Source organism: Jaculus jaculus, chromosome 9 (assembly GCF_020740685.1).
Source record: "Jaculus jaculus isolate mJacJac1 chromosome 9, mJacJac1.mat.Y.cur, whole genome shotgun sequence".
NCBI classification, from domain to species: domain Eukaryota; kingdom Metazoa; phylum Chordata; class Mammalia; order Rodentia; family Dipodidae; genus Jaculus; species Jaculus jaculus.
Window position 1 is genome coordinate 113,779,197 of NC_059110.1, and position 21,004 is coordinate 113,800,200.

The 21,004-nt window shown below is 56.9% G+C and overlaps 2 protein-coding genes across 6 annotated transcripts in view; both read right to left on the bottom strand.

Moving 5' to 3' along the window:
• Positions 1-2,521: 2,521 nt before the first annotated feature.
• On the bottom strand, positions 2,522-7,763 carry Krt17 (keratin 17). Its single transcript, XM_004655394.2, has 8 exons — positions 7,335-7,763; positions 6,190-6,272; positions 5,633-5,789; positions 4,644-4,805; positions 3,965-4,090; positions 3,654-3,874; positions 3,513-3,538; positions 2,522-2,744 (listed from the first exon to the last, which is right to left on the bottom strand). Exons 1-8 carry the CDS (start codon positions 7,761-7,763, stop codon positions 2,650-2,652), a joined length of 1,299 nt encoding a protein of 432 aa, XP_004655451.1. The 3' UTR covers positions 2,522-2,649.
• A 1,867-nt stretch (positions 7,764-9,630) lies between these two features.
• Positions 9,631-21,004, bottom strand: part of LOC101595823 (keratin, type I cytoskeletal 42) — a 34,413-nt gene continuing 23,039 nt past the window's right edge. For 2 of the 5 annotated variants that reach the window (XM_045158488.1, XM_045158489.1), the window contains exons 2-9: positions 16,521-16,801; positions 14,140-14,222; positions 13,892-14,048; positions 12,286-12,447; positions 11,634-11,759; positions 11,201-11,421; positions 10,039-10,088; positions 9,631-9,883 (exon numbers count right to left, since the gene is read on the bottom strand). In XM_045158488.1, coding sequence (XP_045014423.1) covers positions 9,786-9,883; positions 10,039-10,088; positions 11,201-11,421; positions 11,634-11,759; positions 12,286-12,447; positions 13,892-14,048; positions 14,140-14,222; positions 16,521-16,801 — 1,178 coding nt within the window. In that variant the 3' untranslated portion in view covers positions 9,631-9,785. Of the gene's footprint in view, positions 9,884-10,038; positions 10,089-11,196; positions 11,422-11,633; positions 11,760-12,285; positions 12,448-13,891; positions 14,049-14,139; positions 14,223-16,520; positions 16,986-21,004 lie in introns of those variants that run through there. The other 3 variants (XM_004655395.2, XM_045158490.1, XM_045158487.1) reach the window with 3 other exon arrangements.

Below are 21,004 nucleotides of genomic sequence, written 5' to 3' on the forward strand. Positions count from 1 at the left end.
CAAAAGCCAGATGCACAAAGTGGCACATGTGTCTGGAGTTTGTTTGCAGTGGCTAAGGGCCCTGGCCTGCCCAATTTCTCTCTCTTTCTCTCTCTCTCTAGTAAATTAAACAAAAACTTTTAAATATATTTTTTTAAAAACTCAGTTCAGCCGGGCGTGGTGGCACATGCCTTTAATCCCAACACTTGGGAGGCAGAGGTAGGAGGATCACCATGATTTCGAGGCAACCCTGAGACTACAGAGTGAATTCCAGGTCAGCCTGGGCTAGAGTGAAACCCTAAAAAAAAAAAAAAAAAAAAAAAAAAAAAAAAAAAAAAAAAGTTTCTTAAAATTTCAATCTCCCTACAGAAACTTGCCAGGGGCTGAGTGTGGCGACGGGAGAGTCCTAGGCCTGGCCACCTCTGGCATGGGAATCAGATGTGTGATCATCGCAAGAAAGGGATAAGGAGAGTCCAAGGACAGTCATGCACCAGCAATTTCTGCCAGGCTGGTGTGTACTGGGGATGTGGATAAAGAGTGGGTGTGAAATAAGCAATGAGCCCATCCAGGCACCACTGGGTCCCCAATCTAGGCTCAGGCACACATCTTCCGCAGTTTGGGCTTATTTGGAGTGTCCCCCGGGGGTCAAGGCCAGTAAAGTTCCCCTAGGGACCGCTCAGTGTGAAGACCACTGCCTCTGCTGGCCCCGTGCTCTGGACCTACCTGCTAGCCCCCATCCCCCCCACCCCGTTATGCTCCCCAGCGCCACCCACTCTCTCGGCTACAGCCCTCACCAGCCCGCACGCTGCCGCCTCCCCCTTAGGAGTTGATCCCCCGAGTCTCCAGAAACAGGATCCTCAGTCCTCCCGGCTGGAAAGCTGGAGCCAGGCGGCGAAGTCGGGGGGGGGGGGGGGGGGGGGGACTCGACACTGTGCACCCCTTCCCAGCACATAGGAGGATCAGGCCTCCACGTCACCCACTCCCGCCTCTGACTTCCCAGGTCCCAGGAGAAGCGCTGAGTCACTCCTCCTAGGAGCCTCAGTGTCCCTATCCACACAATGGGGCGCCTCTCCCTGCTCCCTGGGGACCATAGTTCAGATAAATGAGCTCACTCTCTGTGCTGAGCCATCCTGGCCTAGGGCTGGTTCTTCAGGTTGAGGCCGGATGTGCGGTGGGGGCTGGGGGAACGTGCCTCCCTCCCACCCACCACCCCCCCCACTTCTTGCCATGCAGGCTGCCAGGCAGCTAAGAGGCGCCAGACTGATGGCACCGCGCCTGTGCGGCTCTGAGGCCCGCAGGTGCTGCTGGGCCGGGGGAGGACCTCACGTGCTCACATTAGCGCCTTTCGGGCTCCGCTGAGCCTTCTAAGATCCAGAGAGGGCTGTGACTCACCCAGCGTCCCCACACTTCAGCAGCCAGGGCTCTTGTCACTGTCCACTGGGCTGCTGTGCCTCAGAGGCTCTTGTTCTCGAACCCCTGTCACATCGGGACTTCAGGGACTCTAACCATTCCTGTCCCCTCGCCCCTGGGTCCTAACCCTCAGCTCCAGGCGCTCAGAGAGAAAGAGAAGCTGTCTCTGGGCCCTGGTCCAAGATTCAGGCTCCAGCCAGGCCCTTCAGTTAATTCAGGTGGACACGGACACGCTTCCTCTCATTAACTCCCTCCACAGGCCCCTTGAGCCCAGTGGCTTCCAGATTTACTCAAAGGAACATTTGTAGAGCTCAGGCACATCCCTGTTTCTCACCTGCCACCAAAACGAACCAGGTGTGTGTGGGTCAGACAGTGCCAAGTATAACTGGGGCAGGACAGCCCTTGCCCATTTCCCCAGAGCTCAGTTTCCTCCCTGGCCCAAGGTGGGTAATGAAGGAAGATCAGGCTCCAAAGAAAGGGGCACTGCTCCCCAGTGCAGCCTCCCATGGGGCCCCCCAGCCCATCTTCCATTCTGATAGGGCTGCCCACTTGAAACATCCTGAGAAACCCCACCTTTCCCCAGGAAGACAAGCCTGGAATGGAGCCTCAAGAGCCCTTCGTGGGGGTTTCTAAGACGGCCACAGGAACCTGGCCCTCGCCCCAGCCTGCCTATCCTACCTGGGTGCCTCTCCTCATGCTGGCCCACCTCCTGCCCCCCTCAAGGAGGGGCCAAGGATGGGATGATTCATCCCTTGAGAGTCAGGCTCCAGCGCTTGCCGTCTTCGCATCCATTTATGGATGAGAAATGAGGCTCTGCAGCAGGAGGAGGGGAGGGGAAGATCGTGTGACTCCCAGGAGTCTCAGAACGACTTACAGAGGCAGACAGAGGCCCCCTCGGACGACCACTAACGTGCTGAGCCCCCTCCAACACTGGCTTGGCTGAGATCTTCCACTCCACCAAAGGGAGGTGAACTGGGGGGACGGAGTTGCAAATCTCCCCAAGTTCTCCCCAGACTTAGTCTTTACCTATTTGACCCCTGACCTCCATATCAGTAATAGTAACCTCCTCATGCCCCAGTCACCCATTGTCACCAGGGCCATGTCAGTGTTCAAGACAAGGACACATTTCACATCAGATCAACAAGCTTTTAATGGTATGAGCAGGGGAGTGCAGGGAAGGAGCCCAGGCTGACGGCCTCTGGGCAGAGGGGACAAGCGTCTCCCTGTGGCCTGGGACACTGGCTGACAAGGGCCAAATCCTCAGCGGGTAGTCTGGTGGACCTGCTCCCGGGAGGAAATGACCTTGCCGTCCTGGACCTCTTCCACGATGGTCCGCACCTGGCGGGTGGTCACGGCTGCAAGAGAAAGCGAGGGGTCGGCAAGTGCCAAGAGCCACACCCGGCCCTCAGCCCCTGTGAAGGGCCTGTTGCACTGCCTGCCTCAGACCACCCGAGCAACTGTAGTCTCTGCTCAGCCCTCAGCAGCACTGGGCACACGCGTCCCTCCTGTGCCTGCCACGACCTCCCTCCACCCTGCGCTGCTCGGTGTGTGATTCACCGAGTCCTCCAGCAAAAGGCCAGCTGTGTAAACCAGGTGTTGTCTGAAATGCCCCCATCTCTACAACCTGTAGTGTGTGGTCTGTGCTCCCATGTCCACCACCATCAGATCCCCATCACCCTGGTTAGACAGGAAGGCCAGAGCCGGGATCATATCTATCTCATCAGACTGGAATCTGGAGGACAAAGACCATGTCCCTCTTCTCCCACCAGGCTCAAGTCCCCAGAGATTAAAAAAAAAAAAAAAAAACCACTTTGGCCCATCTATGGGGCTTTAGGAGCAAATAATGTGTCCCTGTCTCCTTAATCAGACGAGTCCTCAGCGGTGGGCTCATAACTCTCCCATTAGACTGGCATTGCCAAGTAAGGACCAGTCCTCTGCTCACAGCCTCATCCGACCAGTCCTTCTCCTTTGAGCCTTCCCCTGAGCACCAACTCGGAGCCTTAACAGGTTCTGCTGAGGGCCAGCCATCATTCCCTGGAACCCCTTGGGGACTGTGGCCCAGCTGTGTGCAGTGGCTCTCCTGCCCTTGGCACAACCCAGCCCTCAGTCACCAGGATCCTTACGTTCTTTTGGCTTGTACTGAGTCAGGCTGCGAAAGAAAAGAAAAAGATGGAGAGGAGATGAGATGGTATCTGGGAGTCCTTTTCCTCATCCCAAAGCCCCCCGACCCCCCACCCAGCCCTGGTCCCAGAGCCTTCACTCACTGGGCGTCCTCGCCCTCGAGCAGGCGGCGGTAGGTGGCGATCTCCTGCTCCAGCCGCGTCTTCACGTCCAGCAGGATCTTGTACTCCTGGTTCTGCTGCTCCATCTCGCAGCGCAGCTGAGCCAGCTGCTCCTCCACGCTGCCGATCAGCCCCTGGATCTGCGACAGCTGCACGCAGTAGCGGTTCTCCGTCTCCGCCAGGCTGCCCTCCAGGGACGCTTTCTGCGGGAAGACGGGAGCGAGTGGTCAGCGAGGGCGGGGGAACCACCTGCCAGCTGCTGGGCCCACCTCCGTGCTCATCGGCGCGCCCACCATGCTGAGCTGGGACTGCAGCTCGATCTCCAGGGCCTGCACGGTGCGCCGCAGCTCCGAGATCTCGCTCTTGCCGCTCTGCACCAGCTCGCTGTTGGTGGCCACCTCGCGGTTCAGCTCCTCCGTCTGCAAGCAGTACACAGGACAGGGAGCGTGAGCGTGGATCCTCGCTCCCAATCAGATGCCCCAGGCTCCTCCCCATAGACTCTGCTCAGGGCCCAGACAGATCCCCCCTTGGCTGTGCTCACATCCCGCCAGCTGCCTGCTGACCTTCCCCCCCCCCACCCCCAGTCTATCCTGCCTTTTCCCAGCATCCCACTTCCCCAAACTCAGAGAAGTGCTCTTTGAAATGTGATGGCTAATCCCTGAAGGTGGGAGGCAAAAGAACAGGAAATTTAAGAACCAGCCACAACATGTTGCTTGGCCCCTGATGCTTCACAGAGCGAGGTGGAAACTCCCAGGGTCTTTGTGCTCTCACTTGACTCCATGGGGTCTCCTCACCTCCCACTCTTGCCCCTCACCCCAGCTCAGCTGAACCCCAGTCATGTTGATGACATGAGGAAACCTTGACCCCTGCAGCTCACCTGACTTGCTGAGGATGGGGCACCCCCTAAAGATGCCAGGCCACTGCTGGGACTCAAGCCACTGTACCCCCCATCTGGCCTACAGAAGTCCCCACCTTGCTGAAGAACCAGTCCTCAGCGTCCTTGCGGTTCTTCTCTGCCATCTTCTCGTACTGGTCACGCATCTCAGACAGGATGCGGCTCAGGTCCACGCCCGGGGCCGCGTCCATCTCCACGTTGATCTCACCGCCCACCTGGCCTCTTAAAACATTCATCTCCTATGGAAGAGGGGGTTGAAGACATGGTCATCTCGGCCCCTTGCCTCCAAGCCTTCTTACAGTCCACATCTAAGCCTGACCCTATTCCCAAGGACCACTTGAGCTGACCAGCCTCTTCCCTCTGACCTTCCTAAGGATGTTTATCCACTTGCTCTGTATGGGCCATGCCTCCGCCAGCACACTTCCCCTCCCTCATTAGACTTAGAGCACTCCAAAGACAGCATCTAATTCTTAGACCTTTGCCAAAAAAAAAAAAAACACATCTGTGTGGAGTCCAGAATTGAGAATTGGAATCAAAACAAGCATGTGAGGGCTAGAGGGATGGCTTAGTGGTTAAGGTGTTTGCCTGCAAAGCCAAAGGACCCTGGTTCAATTCTCCAGGACCCACGTAAGCCAGATGAACAAGGGGGTGCATGCATATGGAGTTCATTTTCAGTGGCTGGAGGCCCTGGCATGTTGTTTCTCTCTCTCTCTCTTAAAAAAAAAAAAAAAAATATATATATATATATATATATATATATATATATATATATATATTTTTTTTTTTTAAACGAGCATGCAAGCACCTTTCTCATCTACTATCATGGTGAGGAGGACCTGGACAGGAGGAGAGGCTTCTGGGGTTCCCAGGAGATTCCTTGGATGGCAGGGATGCACCCCAGCTCTGGACCATAGAGTCTAGGGCTCTGCAGACAGAGCAGCCCTATAGGCTGACTCACCCTAGTGAGCCCTCTCTGCTCTCTCCCACGGCCTCAACCGCAGTCCAGCCCCAAGGCTCTCTGCCACCTACACCTCAGCCTCTTCGACCTGCTGATCCAGCCCCTCACCTCCTCGTGGTTCTTCTTCAGATAGGCCAGCTCCTCCTTGAGGGTCTCGACCTGCATCTCCAGGTCGGATCTGGACAGGGTCAGCTCATCCAGCACCCTGCGCAGGCCATTGATGTCGGCCTCCACGCTCATGCGCAGAGCCTGCTCAGTCTCAAACCTGCCATGGGAAGCAGAGATTTTAGGTTAAGCTGTTTGGACCCACAGGTCAATGCCCTGGCCACTACCCCCTCCCCTTTGCTAGGGCTGGAAGGGTGTGTAAGGGAAGATGAGAAGGTGAAATAGGAGTGACCGGTAGCCCTGGGCCCTGAAACCACCACAAAGTGGTACCCCAGAGTCTCCGTCTTCCTGACTCCCATCCAGTGCCCCTCCATCGCCCTCAGAACTGTTGTCTTTGCCCACCCTGGCCTAAGTGATTGGCTCTCTCAGCTCCCAGGACCATCCACCACCCCCCACTGGTCCTAGCCACATGCACTCAGGGAGTCCTAGGGTGAAGACCAGGGTCCCAAGCTCCTCCCTCGGCCTATCAGGTCCCCCAAACCCATCAGCTTGGGACTTACTTGGTGCGGAAGTCATCAGCTGCCAGGCGGGCATTGTCAATCTGCAGCAGGATGCTGGCGTTATCCACAGTGGCCACGAGGATCTGGGGAGACAAGCCACCCATCAGGTCATCGGGTTTGAGGTGGTTCAGCACAGATCAGGGTTCTGAACCTGTCTTCCTGGCCTGGGGCCCTGGATCTGCTGCCTTCTAAGGAAGCCCTTCCTTCAGTCCATTCTCTCTACACTGCATTGCCCTCGTTAGCTGTAGCCTGTTGAGCTGAAACCTGCCTCTCCTGCCCACCAGCTTCTGTCCTTTCCTGCCTCCCAGCCCCTGTCTGTCCACAGAACCCCAGCCTTAAAGCAAGGGAGACAGTGGGCTGGGAGGGTGGCAGAGCCAGGGAATGTTAAGAAGGTCCATGGGGCAAAAGTTGTCCCAGAACTCCAGAAAGCAGGGGGAGGTGTGTGGAACCTCATGCCTAATGGCCCCTCAGATGGTGTCCCTGAGAGTCCTTCCCTGAAAAAGACAGCTGGAGAAGCCCTAACCAGCAGTGATTACGTATTAGAAGTCAGGACCATTGGCAAACTCCAACCCTGGGCTCTGACAGACGGTGCCACCCCAGCATTTGCTGAACCCCCATCTTGAGGGACAGAAGGAATTATGACAAAGCCAGAAAAAAATTTCTCCTAATAAAGCCCATGAGAACCCTCCTGAGGCCTTTCCCCCCGGACCCTCCTGCCTCCCCTTGTAGCACTGCTAGGATGAGTTCTCTCAGACCCCAGCCTGTTATCACCCCAAACCCTCTCCTGGTGAGCCTCTCTCCAAAGGAGAGGGGTGGGACAAATCCAGATCCACACTACAGGCCCAGCCCTCCCCCTGCACCCTCGTGACCTGGCCAATAATGACAGGAGTCCACAGGAACGGCCTGAGGAGTAAACTGACACGAAGGCCTGCTTGTCCCTGACTCAGCCGCCTGTCCCCACAAAGGGGGGCTATGGACCACACGGGGTCCCCGACGCAGGCTCCTAGAAAGCCAGCCAGAACCTAGCTGGTCTTGGCCCCCTGCAGGCGCATGGCAGGTCTCTGCTGTCGTGACTCCAGTCTGCTTCATCTAGACAGCAGATGTGGGCGGGGGGGGGGGGGGGGGGCTCCTGCCGGCAACCCTACCTTGTTCCGCAAGTCCTCGATCGCGTTGTAGTAGGGGCTGTAGTCACGGGCCGGCCCCGGGGCCTGCTTCTGGTACCAGTCGCGGATCTTCACCTCCAGCTCGGTGTTGGCCTCCTCCAGGGCCCGCACCTTGTCCAGGTAGGAGGCCAGGCGGTCATTGAGGTTCTGCATGGTGGCCTTTTCGCCTCCAGCCAGCAGCCCGTCAACCCCCCCAAAGCTGCCTCCATAGCCACTGCCAGAGCCGAAGCTGTAGCAGCTGGAGTAGCTGCTGCCCCCCAGGGCACTGCCCAGGGCACTGGCAGACCCCAGCCTGCAGGAGCCGGAGCCCAGGCCGCCAGACAGCCGGCAGGAGCGGGATGAGCCGCCCCCCAGGCCGGAGGAGCCCTTGATGGAGCTCGAGGAGGTGAACTGGCGGATGGTGGTTGTCATGGCGGCGGCAGGCAGCGGGCACGGAGTGGGAGAAAGAGAGGCGCCAAGGTGCGTGCTGCCCCACCGGGACTCGCCTGCCTCCTTTATAGGGCGGCCAGTGGGCGTAGCGATTACAACAGGCCCGCCGCTGTTTCCATTCCCCTGGGCTTTCATCACCCCCTGGCGACCCGCCAGCTCCCAGGTGGCGACAGGGGCCCCTTCCCCTCCCACTGCCGGGGCTCTGCCCCATTTTGCTGAAGCCCTCGCTGGGTGTTATGAACATGTGTGTCTCTGGTCTCAGGCCTGTCACCTGTGATTCAGGTAAGCCCTGCAGCTAGGCTTTCCCATGACCTAATACGGACAAGAGGAGACGGCGACGTCACCATCACCCAGCCCTTCCAGGCAACTGCCACCCCAGCCAAGCTGCCTGCATGTGGGGTTTGAGGGGAAATACAATGGGGCTAGGCAGCCACTCTTCTGAGCTTGCTTCCCTGCGCCACATACCATAGGGCAGAACCCGAGCAGGGGGGTCGCTGGAGAGGTAGAAGGAATGCGTACACATCCTGCCTTGGTACCTGGGCCGGAACCCACCAGAAACAACCGCACAACACACAAGGTAGAAACTGTATCAAGCCTTGAATTGCCAACCCAAGCCTCAGACAGGAAACCAGGGCTTAGCGAGAGACAAAGCATCCAAAGGCTCCACTGCACCCCGGGAGTGAACCGGCACAGCTCAGCCTTCCTCCTCCCAACCATAGCACCCTAAAAGGCCCCCCTTCTGAGGAGACCTGACACCCAGGGACATGCACTGGGGCAAGGCTCCACCTGGCCGGTTTTCTGACCCTGTCCCCACACTTAGGTCCTCTGGGAATCCAACTGCCCCTTCTAACCTTTTCCCTTCCTCTTTCCTATAGAGTTGAGTGAGCAGGAAAGGAGCGAGGCTATAGTTGGGGGAGACGCAGGACTGTGGAAGGGATATCATGTTAAGAAGGTTTCTAAGGAGCTTATCCCCTTACATGTTCCTTAACTCTTCTGCACCCTGACAGACTCTGGGGGAAGGTGAGGGACAGATAGCTCAGGTCTCAGCTAACAGAAGAACTGAAGGACATCCCTTCCTAGCACTCTCCCTGTCAGACTCCCCACGATGAGGATCCCAAGGGTGGGCCATATGCCCCACCCCACAGCTCCACCCTGCCCTGCCCACCCCCCCCCCCAAGCCTAGCTCTGGGTCCCAGGGTCCCTGGCAGGCCCGCTGGGCGGAATGTGGTTGTGTTTCAGATTGCCGATGGGTTCCTCCTTCCAGACAGGTCCAGACAATTCCCGCCAGCAGCTGAGAGAGATTTCCCCAATAGCCCAGCAGCTGCCAAGCCACCAAAGCAAACAGGACGCCCCCCACACTCACACGCACATCAGCCACCCCGCCCCACAGTGCACCCCCAGGAAGCCCGGACAGAGCCGGTCTGGCTTCTCGGGCTGGCTGTGCCACTGCCACCCCCTCATTCGTCAAAGCCATGGGCTACTCCAGAAAACCACGCTCCACAGTGCCCTTCTCTTCCTGCTCAAATTCAGGACCTTTCTTAGAGGTGTGATCCCCAGAAAGCCGGTGGCCCTACTGGGGACCAAGGCCAGGAGATCACCAGAGGCTAATTCCTAGAAACAGACTGACCCACACCTCCACCCGCAATCCTTCTGCCTCCCCCTCTCGAGACTTCCCAGGAACCCCAGGCCTGGATGGAGTGGGCAGAACTGGTGGGCAGGTAACAAGCGATACCAGACGCTTCAACCCACACTGCCCAAGCCAGTGACAAGACAGATCACAAGTTCAAGGACTGAACTTCAACAAAGCTTTATTGGCAGTCATTAGGGTAAAACCAAGCGGACCCCCTTAATGAAGGGCAACAGGAAGTGGATAGAGAAGACTACAGCTCATGGGAGGTTCTCAGGTGGACCCTCAGGCATGGCAGTCGATGCGGGGGGGCGGGGGCTGCAGGCATCAGCTGTCCATGACCTCTGAGACTGGACTGTCACACGCAGCAGTGGGCCTCAGTGGGTAGACCGGTGGACCTGCTCGCGGGAGGAGACCATCTTGCCGTCCTGGACTTCCTCCACGATGGTGCGCACCTGACGGCTGGTCACCATGGCTTCGGGAGGTAGAAGAGGGAACAAAGAGAGCCTCAGACGAGAGCCCCTGTCCCATCCACCACCTGGCCCATGGCTCCCCCAGTCTTGGCCTCTCCCCTCCCTTTGGTCTGCGAAGTCCCTTCCACGGGCCAGGCAGTACAGGGCAGGCTCTTACCTTCCCGGGAGGACTGCGAGGCCATGGATGAGGAGTACTGAGTGGCCAGACTGCAGGGAGAGGGGGGATCTGTCAGCCCAGCAGTGTTCCTCACCAGTGGGCCCCTGGGAGCACTGCCGGGGAGGAGGAAGAGTGACCCCAGCACATGGGGAGGAGGACGGGACAGCACAGGCTCAGTGCAGCAGGAGGAAGAAAGAGTATAGCCAGGGGCATTTTGTGGCTACTTTGTGGCCACTAAAACCAGGCTTTACAAGGAGAAGCTGAGCAAGTGGTTTTTCCATATCCCGAAGGACCCAATAGACTTAGTTAGGGCAAAAGAGACTATGATCAGATTACAGGTGGAATTCATGCGGTCAGGGAGCAAAAGGCTAGGCCGTGAAGCAGGGAGACCCCAGGGTGCTCTCAGCCCTTCACACGGAGGCTCTGATCAACACTGCCAACTGCAAACCAAACCGTCTCCTGCTCTGCTCCTAAGCTGACCCTGGATAATGGTGTCACCAGCCACACAGTCATCTGAACCAGAAACCCAGTCTCATTATCCCCTTGGTATTTATGGAGCGTTGACTGTGAGGCCTAACCCCCACGCTCACATCTTGCTGTTTTTAGCTACAACCTGTCTTCTGCCTGCACATCTCCTGGTCCTGAGGACTGATAACCTCTCCCAGTTTCTTTATTTTATTTTAATTTGGGGGGATTTTCGAGGTAGGGTCTCACTCTAGCCCAGGCTGACCTGGAAGTCACTATGTAGTCTCAGGGTGGCCTTGAATTCACGGCGATCCTCCTACCTCGGCCTCCCGAGTGCTGAGATTAAAGGCGTGCGCCACCACGTCTGGCTAACCTGTCCCAGTTTCTTGATAGCTCTCCCTGTCCCCTGTGGCCCACGTAATGAACATCTGGATGATCATACCACCACCACCAACCACCCTGCCCCCAGGCTCCGCGTCCCTCCATGGCTCCCCAAGGCCCACCCGTCTAATCTAGATGCTTTCAGTTGACACCAGAAGATTCCTCACAGTCAGACTCCACCCCCTTCTCAGTTCACACCTCCACACGCGCACACCTCCTGGGTGTCATCCCTGTCGCCACTCACTGGGCAACAGGTACCCAGAGCCTGCCTCCCCCCCCCCCCCCGCACACACCCGCCCCCCCCCCCCGCACTCACTGGGCATCCTCGCCCTCGAGCAGGCGGCGGTAGGTGGCGATCTCCTGCTCCAGCCGCGTCTTCACGTCCAGCAGCACCTGGTACTCGTGGCTCTGCCGCTCCATGTCGCAGCGCAGCTGGGCCAGCTGCTCCTCCACGCTGCAGATGAGTCCCTGCAGCTGGCCCAGCTGCGCCCCGTACCGCGCCTCGGTCTCCGCCAGGCTGTTCTCCAGTGAGGCTTTCTACGGCCCCGAGGGATAGGTGCGCTCAGTGAGACAAGACCCCCGGGCCCCTTCCCTGTAGTGTGCACCCAGAGAAAGGGCCCTGCCTGGGCGGGTTGACCACAGTGAGGTGGTAACTGGAGCAGACGGGGACACATAAGCCACCCCCTACACACACACACACCCTGCCACCCAGGTGACAAGAGCCAAGCAGGGGCAGGGGCGGCGCCCACCATGCTGAGCTGGGACTGCAGCTCGATCTCCAGGTTCTGCACAGAGCGGCGGAGCTCCGTGATCTCAGTCCTGCTGCTCTGCAGGGCCTCGGTGTTGGTGGCCACCTCGCGGTTCAGCTCCTCTGTCTGCAAGGTAGGGTGGGGGCAGGGGCTACAGCGGGCTTTCAGAGGGGTGGGGGGGGCGGATAGAGGATGAGGCCTGTCCCCAAGCCCTTCCTTCCCAGAACTGCCCATCTCCCTGGCCTCACAGGGGCCCCCCCGGACACCTCCAGCTGAAGCCCCCTCTGTGCCCACGTGGAACACGTAGAGTATGCCTGGCTCTGGAGACAGTCACACCCTGCAGATGCTTGGTGCCTGTATCCAGGGCAAACACACACGCATCCAGCAGAGGCCTGTGGTGGGAGGGGCCTGAGGCCAGCTGGGTGGCCTGGATCGGTTCCCCAGGCCGTGGCCATCACCACACAGAGGAACGGGCACGTCTGAGCTCCTCTGGGCGTCACATTTTACTTTAAAGCTTAAAGGCTGGTACAAATGCTTTCCAAAGATCCTTCCAGCTGGGACAGCGAGGGATTTGAGAATGATCCCAGGCTGTGCCAACAGGTAGCGCGCACGGCCACACACATGAGCACACCTGCCCCACACGGCCACCCACCTTGCTGAAGAACCAGTCCTCGGCGTCCTTGCGGTTCTTCTCCGCCATCTTCTCGTACTGGTCACGCATCTCGTTCAGGATGCGGCTCAGGTCCACGCCCGGGGCCGCGTCCATCTCCACGCTGACGTCCCCGCCCACCTGACCACGAAGGGCATTCATTTCCTGTGCAGAGAAGGAAGGAAAAGCTCACCAGGCTAGGCTCCGGAGAGGTTCTAGAAGCTGAAGGTAGATATCGTGTCTCAAACTCACAGCGTTGTGAATACCAATCTTCCCCACCACATGCCCTGATTTGGGGGTGCCTGCCTCCCACCACCCCCCCCCCCGGCGTGTACTGAGCAAGATGACAATTTCCCAGGGTGATGGGGGAAGGGCAAAGGTAGCTTCACCTGCCACCCCCTGAACCTTACCACCCACCTCACAACACAAGCACAGGGCAAGCCACCCCATGGTGGCATGGGTCGGATCCAGGCCCTAATAGTAAACTCTTGTCTGCTGAGCCCAGGAACAGTCACTAGCTCACCCTCAAAGCTGAGGGGAAACACTGACGTAGGTGACAGGCTCTCCCAGCCCAGGATAACCAGCACTGAGCTCAGAATGAAGCCACAGAAACAGGACGAGAAAGCCCCGTGAGTCCTACTGAGTCAGGCACACACAGGGTCTGGATAAATTCCTAACCCTCTCTGAGCCTCTGTTTCTTCACTGGTTAAAAAAAAAAAAAAAAAAAAAGGAAAAAGGGCTGGAGAGATGACTTAGCAGTTAAGGCGCTTGCCTGAGAAACCCAAGGACCCATGTGTGACTCTCCAGATCCCACGTAAGTCAGATGCACAAAGGTGAGGCAAGCGCAAGGTCGCACATACCCACTAGGTGGCTCGAGTGTCTGGAGTTCAGTTGCAGTGGCTGAGGCCCTGGAGTGCTAATTCTCTCTCTCTCTCTCTTTCTCTCTCTCTCTCTCTCTCTCTCTCTCTCTCTGTCTCTCTCTCTCTGTCTCTCTCACATGCTCGCTTACTCTCTCTCAAAATATTTTTTAAAATTTAGAAATACATATTTGTAATCACCTCACCTGCAAGAAGAGAAAAGGTCTTGACTGTTAAAAAATAAAGAAGCCGGGCATGGTGGCGCACACCTTTAATCCCAACACTCAGGAGGCAGAGGTAGGAGGATCGCTGTGAGTTCAAGGCCACGCTGAGACTACATAGTGAATTCAAGGTCATCCTGGGCTAAAGTGAGACCCTACCTCGAAAAATCAAAAAAGAAGAAGAAGAAGAAGAAGAAAGAAAATCTATCAGCAGCGCTGTCAGTGGAAATAACTGCTGGGAACCACGTGTCATGTGCTGGGCAAATGCACCTTGTTGTTATGATTATCACTATTATAATTAATTATAATAATTAGTACAGTGTGTTAAGCCTGATTCACTCATTAGCGAGTTAACTGTCACCGCGAAATTGGCCAAACCTTGAGGGATGATCAAAGTCTGTTTGGGTGACGGCTCCCCGGGGCCTCACTCAAGACCTGCCGCGGGTCAGAGTCAGGCCATGAACCCACTGGAGATGAGAACTGGACCTGGAAGTGCTGGGACAGGCTCCTGTGTCTCCTAAGTCCCCTCACCTCCTCATGGTTCTTCTTCATGTAGGCCAGCTCCTCCTTGAGGGTCTCGATCTGCATCTCCAGGTCAGCCCTGGACAGGGTCAGCTCGTCCAGCACCCGGCGCAGGCCGTTGATGTCGGCCTCCACGCTCATGCGTAGGTTCAGCTCCGTCTCATATCTGCACATGGAGTGGACGGTCGGCATCCAACCACACGGCAGAGCCGGGACCCACCACGAACCCCCTGGGGTAAGAGGGAGGTAAGGCTCACTTTGTGCGGAAGTCATCAGCCGCCAGACGGGCATTGTCGATTTGCAGGACAAAGCTGGCGTTGTCGATCGTAGCCGCCAGGATCTGAGGAAGATGGTGGTCTCCATGAGCGAGAAGCCTCGGCCGCCCTAGGGGGCCTTTCACACCCTACTTTGCAGCCTTGCAAAGGGAGGGTGACAAAGGCCCCCGTGGTGTCCCCCTTTGAACTGTGAGTTTCGGGAGCTGCCGAGGCCCCTGGGGGCTCACAGAGTGGTAAGGTGTGGCACCCAGGCCCACAGAAGCAGGGATGCGGATCAGGCCTCATACAGCCCTCTCCCACCAGGAGTCTGTGCTTCCAAAATCTCACCACTCCTGTGCCCTGATGAAATGTACCGCCAGGCTCAGTGCCACCTGTCCCAGGAAGCCCTGCCATCCCCTCCCTCCCTGCCCAAATTCCCGCACTGCGTTTCTCGGGGTTCAACGCAGCCTTATTCCACTCTCCACCATATTTCTGGTTACTTCCTCCCCACTGGACTCTGAGCTGCCCTGGAAGAAGCTCCATCTGTCTGGTTCTCTGGAATCTCCAGGCCTGGCACAGTGCCTGGCCTAGAGTCTGCCCCCAGGGTACATTTGTCTAATTAAGTGATTAATTGATTGATGAATTTATGGCTACCCTTTCCTTCAACCCAGGTCTTGGAAAGTGGAAGAGTTAGGGTTGGGGAGGGCGATTGTTTGCTTGGTTTTTGGTTTTTTGAGGTAGGGTTTCACTCTAACTCAGGCTGACCTGGAATTCACTATGTAGTCTCAGGGTGGCCTTGAACTCACAGCAATCCTCCTACCTCTGCCTCCCGCGAGCTGGGGTTAAAGGTGTGCAAGACCACTCCCAGCAAGGGTTAGTTATTGTTACTGCTGAGGTCAATATTTTTGGAAGTGCCCAAGGCTGACCCCAAGCAAGGGCCAGGAGGAGCAAAGGGATTGGTTTACCTGACGACAGGAGCTAATTAGAACGTGGCACGTTTCGAGGGCGAAGCCAAGATGGAGAAGACTCAGCCACTTCCCCCAACCCCCCACCATGCATCTGAGATGACCCCAGACCCATCTCCCAGGTCCTATTCCAGACCCCAAGTCCTGTGACCTACATTAGGCTGGTCAAGGGTCAGGTCGCCTCACTGCCTCGACCCCAGTGAGGCCGTGTGGAGAGACCCAGCACCGGACCCCACCCCACAACCTCTGCAACGGGGAGACTGAGCACAGCAAGAGAGGTGAAACCTGAGGAAGGGGAGGGCGCTTTGCTCTGGGGTTGGTGCTAAGGGGCCTGGCTGACCCCAAAGCCCAGAGCGCTGATTCACCAGCGTTCCCCAGGGTTCTCCGACACCCCAAACCAAGCCCGGTATCTGATCTGGCACTGCTAGGAGCTCGGCTTCCAAGGGGAAATTACAGGAATTCCCTGTCTGGTGGTGGTGTGGGGCAAGAGCGGGCAAAGCCCCTCAACAGCACAGCCCCGGGCCTGGCCCTCCACCCCAGAGCCTGGGCAGGCCTCACTGCCTGGGCCCCATCCTAGACAAATCGGCCTCACAGCTCTCCTGGAGCCCCGGGTGCCTCCAAGGGCCCCACTGCCAGGGGCCCTCGCAGGACAGGCTCGTGTTAGAGCACAGGCAGCCACGTTTACAGAATGCCAAGGCCACGCCCTTAGAGGTCAAGGCAACATGCAGAGTGGGGGACGTGGGCGTGGCCAGGGGTCTCCTCCCTCAGGCTCGCTCCAGTCTGAGCGAGGAAAACGTTATTGCTGACCTCAGGGACCCCAAAATGACCATGCTGGAGGGAAAAAGACATCCACAACCAACAGGCCAGACTGCACAGGTGGCCAACGAACAGGGCGTAGACCGAACCTCAAAGTGTTGAAGGGGGGGTCCCCAAGATTTGGGGACAGCATACAAGTACCCTCTATCCAGGAGGGCCGCCTGGAGCAGGAGCGGCAGGAGCGCAGCCCCGGGGGAAGCATAATAGCGGGCAGGAGATGCTCCGCCCGCGTCCCAACAGCCACAGTCCGTGACTCTCAGTCTCAGCCCTGCTGCAGCTGGAATGCCAACTCCTGCCTTCAAGGTCCTGAAGCTGTCCCCGCCCCTCCTCCATCACGCACCCCAGACACCCTCCCTGGGAAGCAAGGAGCTCTCCTCCATCCCCCTTGGGTTCCCAGTGACCTCACAGCCCAGGCCCAGGACTGGCCCCAAGCCTGGAAGGAGGGAGGGAGGGAGGGAGGGAGGGAGGGAGGGAGAGAGGGAGGGAGGGAGGGAGGGAGGGAGGAATGGCCGAATGCCGTCTATGATGGTAGCACTGTGTGCTAAAGTCTGCGACAGAGGTGGAGTGAGTCTAAGGAGGCAGCAGACGACAGGGCCCCCCCACCTTGTTCCGCAGGTCCTCAATGGTCTTGAAGTAGGGGCTGTAGTCACGGGCGGGCCCAGGACCCTGCTTCTTGTACCAATCTCGGATCTTCACCTCCAGGTCGGCGTTCGCCTCCTCCAGGGCGCGCACCTTGTCCAGGTAGGCGGCCAGCCGGTCGTTGAGGTTCTGCATGGTCTCCTTCTCACTGCCCCCCAACAGAGCATCCGACACCCCAAAGCTGGAGCCAAAGCCCCCACCCAGGTTGCAGGTGTAGCCGCTGCCGCCATAGCTGCCCCCCAGGCCTGCGGAGAAGCGGGATGAGGTGACCGACATGTTGCCACAGCTGCCACTTCCCAGGAAGCTGGGGGCCCGGCAGGCACCCCCAACACGGACGGAAGACATCCGAGAGAAGCCCCCACCAGGCGCACACAAGCCCTTGATGGAGCCAGAGGTTGAGAACTGACGAATGCTGGTGGTGGTGGCCATGGTGTCCACGGGTCAGGCACAGGGTCTGAGCCACAAAGTGACCCTGGACCACCTTTTATAGCCAGGCTGAAGGGAGGCTGAGCCCCTGGCCCTTGAAGTCTGAGCCAAAAACCTTTGCCATGTAATTTGCCTCTGTTCCTGCCTCCCGGGACCGAGGCTTGGGGTGGACCAGCTGAATGCATCCCTGTATCCCCAGGGCCCCTCCTGTGCCCAACCCAAGCTCGATGACCTTTTTAGTGGTCCACTGTTTTGTTCCAAAACAAAGGTGGTGTTGGAGCAGCAGCCCCCGGGCAGGGTGATCCTCCATCCTCAGCCTCAATTAGTCCGCTGAGCTCATTCTTGGGGTGAGTCCGGAGAATCCAGCCCAGGAGCTAGGAAGGGCCTCAAACAAGGCTCCACAGGCCCAGGAGGCTGGCCTGCCCCCCCCCCCAGCATTCCAGGAGCAACCAGAGTCCCATATTCCCCTCAGGTACTAAGTGGTCCTGACAGAGCTCCCCAAACCCCCAACTCTCTGGGACTATTCCAAGTCTTCTTGGGGAATCACAGCCCCGGGTTTAGGGGGAAGGGGTGTCCCGAGGGCCGCAGGAGTTTTGCACCTCTCAGACTTTCAGGAAGTCAGTGCAAGTCCCTTGGTTTTCTCATCTATAAAAGGGGGCTGACTGTACTTGTCTCCCGGGTCTCTGGGTGAATTAAGACGTGAAGCTGTGACAGAGTAGAAAGCAGGTGTTTGGGGTTCAGGGGACAAGAAGTGAGGACGCTGTCCCTGTTCACTCCCTCTACACCTCAGTCGGGCTCATCCCGGGGGCTCCCGGAGGACGTCCGAGGGGAGAGGAAGCCGTGGAGAAGCAGCACTGAGGCCAGGTTCCTCTAATGAGAACCAGGGACCTGAGGAAGAGTGCTATGGCTCCGTCCTGCAGACAGCAGCCAGGGAGTGGCATGATCCCACAGCCTGGTACCCACTCCACCCAACAAGGAGATTAGCAGCCTAATCATGCCTCGGTGCTAATGATTTAGGTGCTGCCAGGACATGGCGCCTACCCGGGGCCCGTGTGAATGTGGAGCCTCCAGGGGCAGCCCAGGCCCAAGAGGGAGGAGGTACGCAGGTGGCCTGGACTGCAGGCCCACACACCGAGACAGAGAGGGACTACGGTGGTCCTTATGGCCCGGAGCTCCCGGAATGAGGCGAGATTGCTCAAGGACTTTCTGCTTAGAAGTGGCGGTCTCACGCGGGGGGGTTGTCAAGCAGTTGGGTGCTCGCCCAGCATGAGCATGGCCTAGAGCTCAATCCCCAGCACCAACCACAATGCGGTGCAGGCTCGAGTCAACCTCAGCTACCCACTGAGTTTAAGGTCAGCCTGGGCGACACAAGGCCCAAAAAACAGGGGGGGTTTAAGGCTGAGGAGATGGTTTGGCGGTTAAAGGTGCTTGTTTGCAAAACCTGTCAGGCCGGGTTCAAATCTCCAGCACCCACATAAATTAGTGCATGTGTCTAGCATTCACTTGCAGCTGCAAAAGACCCGGGCGTGCTCACCACACAAATAATTTTTTTTAATATTTCATTTTATTATATGAGACATACAGAGAGAAAGAGGAAGAGAGTACGAGAGAGAATGGGCATGCCAGGGCCTCTTGTCAACTGTAAATGAACTCCAGATGCATGTACCACTTTGTGCACATCTGGATTTATGTAGGTACTGGGAAATTGAACCCAGGCCATCAGACTTTGCAAGAAGTCCTTTTAACTACTGAAACATCTCTCCATCCTACAAACAATTTTTTTTTTTTTTTTTTTTTTTTGGTTTTTCAAGGTAGGGTCTCGCTCTGGTCCAGGCTGACCTGGAATTCCCTCTGTAGTCTCAGGATGCCCTGGAACTCATGGCAATCCTCCTACCTCTGCCCCTCCACCCCCCCCCCCGGCCCGGGTACTGGGATTAAAGGTGTGCGCCACCATGCCGGGCTCAAAATTTTTTCAAAGGAAGAGAGAGGAGGAGGAGGGGAGGGAGAGAAAGAAGAAGAGAAGAAGGTTCAAAGGAAGAGAGAGGAGGAGGAGGGGAGGGAGGGAAAGAAGAAGAGAAGAAGGGAAAAGGAAAAGATAAAGCCAACAAATTTTCACTAAGCAGGGTAGCTCCTGTAATCCCAGCACTTGGGAGGCTGAGGCAGGTGAGTCTCCATGAGTTCAAGGCCAACCTGGTCTACAGAGTGGGTGAATTAAGGACAAACTGGACTACAGAGTGAGACCCTATCTCAAAAACAAGTGGTAGTCTCTCCTGGGAAGGTACCCTCACTTTAAGCACCCCAGGTGGGATACACAAGAGGCCCCTAGGAGAGAGGAGTAAGGCCCTGGCTTCATCCTGCTCCCACCCGGCCCCTGAAGGATGCTGCTTGCGATGGCAGAAAGCCAAGGCTAGAGAGAAAGATCAGAGAGCCACAAGTCAGACATCAGGAAGGATTTCCAAGCAATCCAGCGTGGCTTGAGGTTGAACAGAACCTGGGCTCACCTGAGTGGACCAGAGGCAAGTTCTGTACCAGTCAACCACTCTCCCAGGGAAGGATCTACAGTGAAAGCATGTCCTTATCCCTCTAGAGCCACATTCAAGATCTCGTCTCTGGCCCCCAGGAGCTGACTGGTGCCCCATCTCAGCCACCGCCCCATGGCATGCTCTATCTTCCAGCACCCAATCTGGAGACCACCAGGGTGTGAGGAAATGGACATCAGTGCCCCTAGCCTTCAGACCTCTCCGTGAAGTTCCTACCCCAGCCTTCCTGCTTCTCCATTCCTTCAAGGGCAGAAAAGTGGGAGCAGGGCACCCTAACTTTCTTCTCTGGACCCTAGCCGCAGCCCCACCCTGTTTCAGGCTTTCTCGGAGCTGAACTGAGGTCATCATGTCTCCAGATTCTCTCAAAGACCTTGGGAGGCAGGGATGATCCCCACGTTCTACCTCTGGGGACCCCAGCCTTGAGAGCCAGCTTGAAGAAGCAGGGGTCACTGACTTCCCTTTTCCTTCCATCTAAGGCCCCTTCCCTTCAATACCACCGGGCCACACAGGTTCCCCGACCAATGACACTGGGTTTCCTGCAGCTCTGTCCCTCTCCAGGAGGTCCCTGGCTTTTCCTGTGCTTTTTGGCGAGTCTGTCTGGAAGGGTCCCTGAAAACACCCCCACCACGCCCAGAAAGATTTCACGGGTCTGTAAAGCTCACCACCCCTTCCCAGGCAAAAAGTAGGGTTCAGACAGAGCACCAGCCAGGCCTGCGGGCACAGGCTCATAATCCTGGCTACCAAGCAGTCCCTGGCAGAAGGACCTAAAGTTCAAAGTCCACATGGGCTGGAGAATGAGCAAGACCAGCCGAGGCAACTTAGTGAGACCTGATCTCAAAATTTGAAAACACAAAAAAATCACTGCAGGGCTAGAGAAATGGCTCGGTGGTTAAAAGATGCATGCTTGAAAAGCCTGATGGCCTGAGTTTGATTCCCCAGGACCCACATAAAGCCAGAGGCACAAAGTGACATATGTGTCTGGAGTTGGTTTGTAGCGGCAGAAGGTCCTGGAGTGCCCATGCTCACTCCATGCCTTCCTCTTTCTCTCAAATAAATTATATCACTTGGACTGGAGAGATGGCTCAGCAGTTAAGGCACTTGCCTATAAAGCCTAACAACCCTGGTTTGAGTCCCCAGTACCCACATAGCCAGATGCTCAAAGTGGCCCATGTATCTGGAGTTCGTGGCTAGAGGCCCTGGCATGTCCATTCTGATTGTCTCTCTATGTGTCTTTCTCTGCTTACAAATAAATAAATAAAATATTTTGAAATATATATACGTATATGACTGCAAACAACTGCTTCCAGTTTACTATCAGAATTGCATTTTAAGTGAAAGTAAACAGATACTAAATGGTGCTCTAAGGCCCCCTCTGTAAGCAGACAACAGTGTGTAGCTAATGATATATATATTTCAGAGACACACATCACTCAATTTTTTGAGTAACTTTTTTGGCCCTTCTCTAGTCTCTGAGCTCATATC

Coding starts and splice junctions, on each gene's coding strand:
- Krt17 (XM_004655394.2), bottom strand. CDS start 7,763: ATGACAACCACCATCCGCCAGTTCACCTCCTCGAGCTCCATCAAGGGC. Junction 6,273..7,334: donor TCGAGGACTTGCGGAACAAG/GTAGGGTTGCCG, acceptor TTGTCTCCCCAG/ATCCTCGTGGCCACTGTGGA. Junction 4,091..4,643: donor AGGACTGGTTCTTCAGCAAG/GTGGGGACTTCT, acceptor TACTGCTTGCAG/ACGGAGGAGCTGAACCGCGA.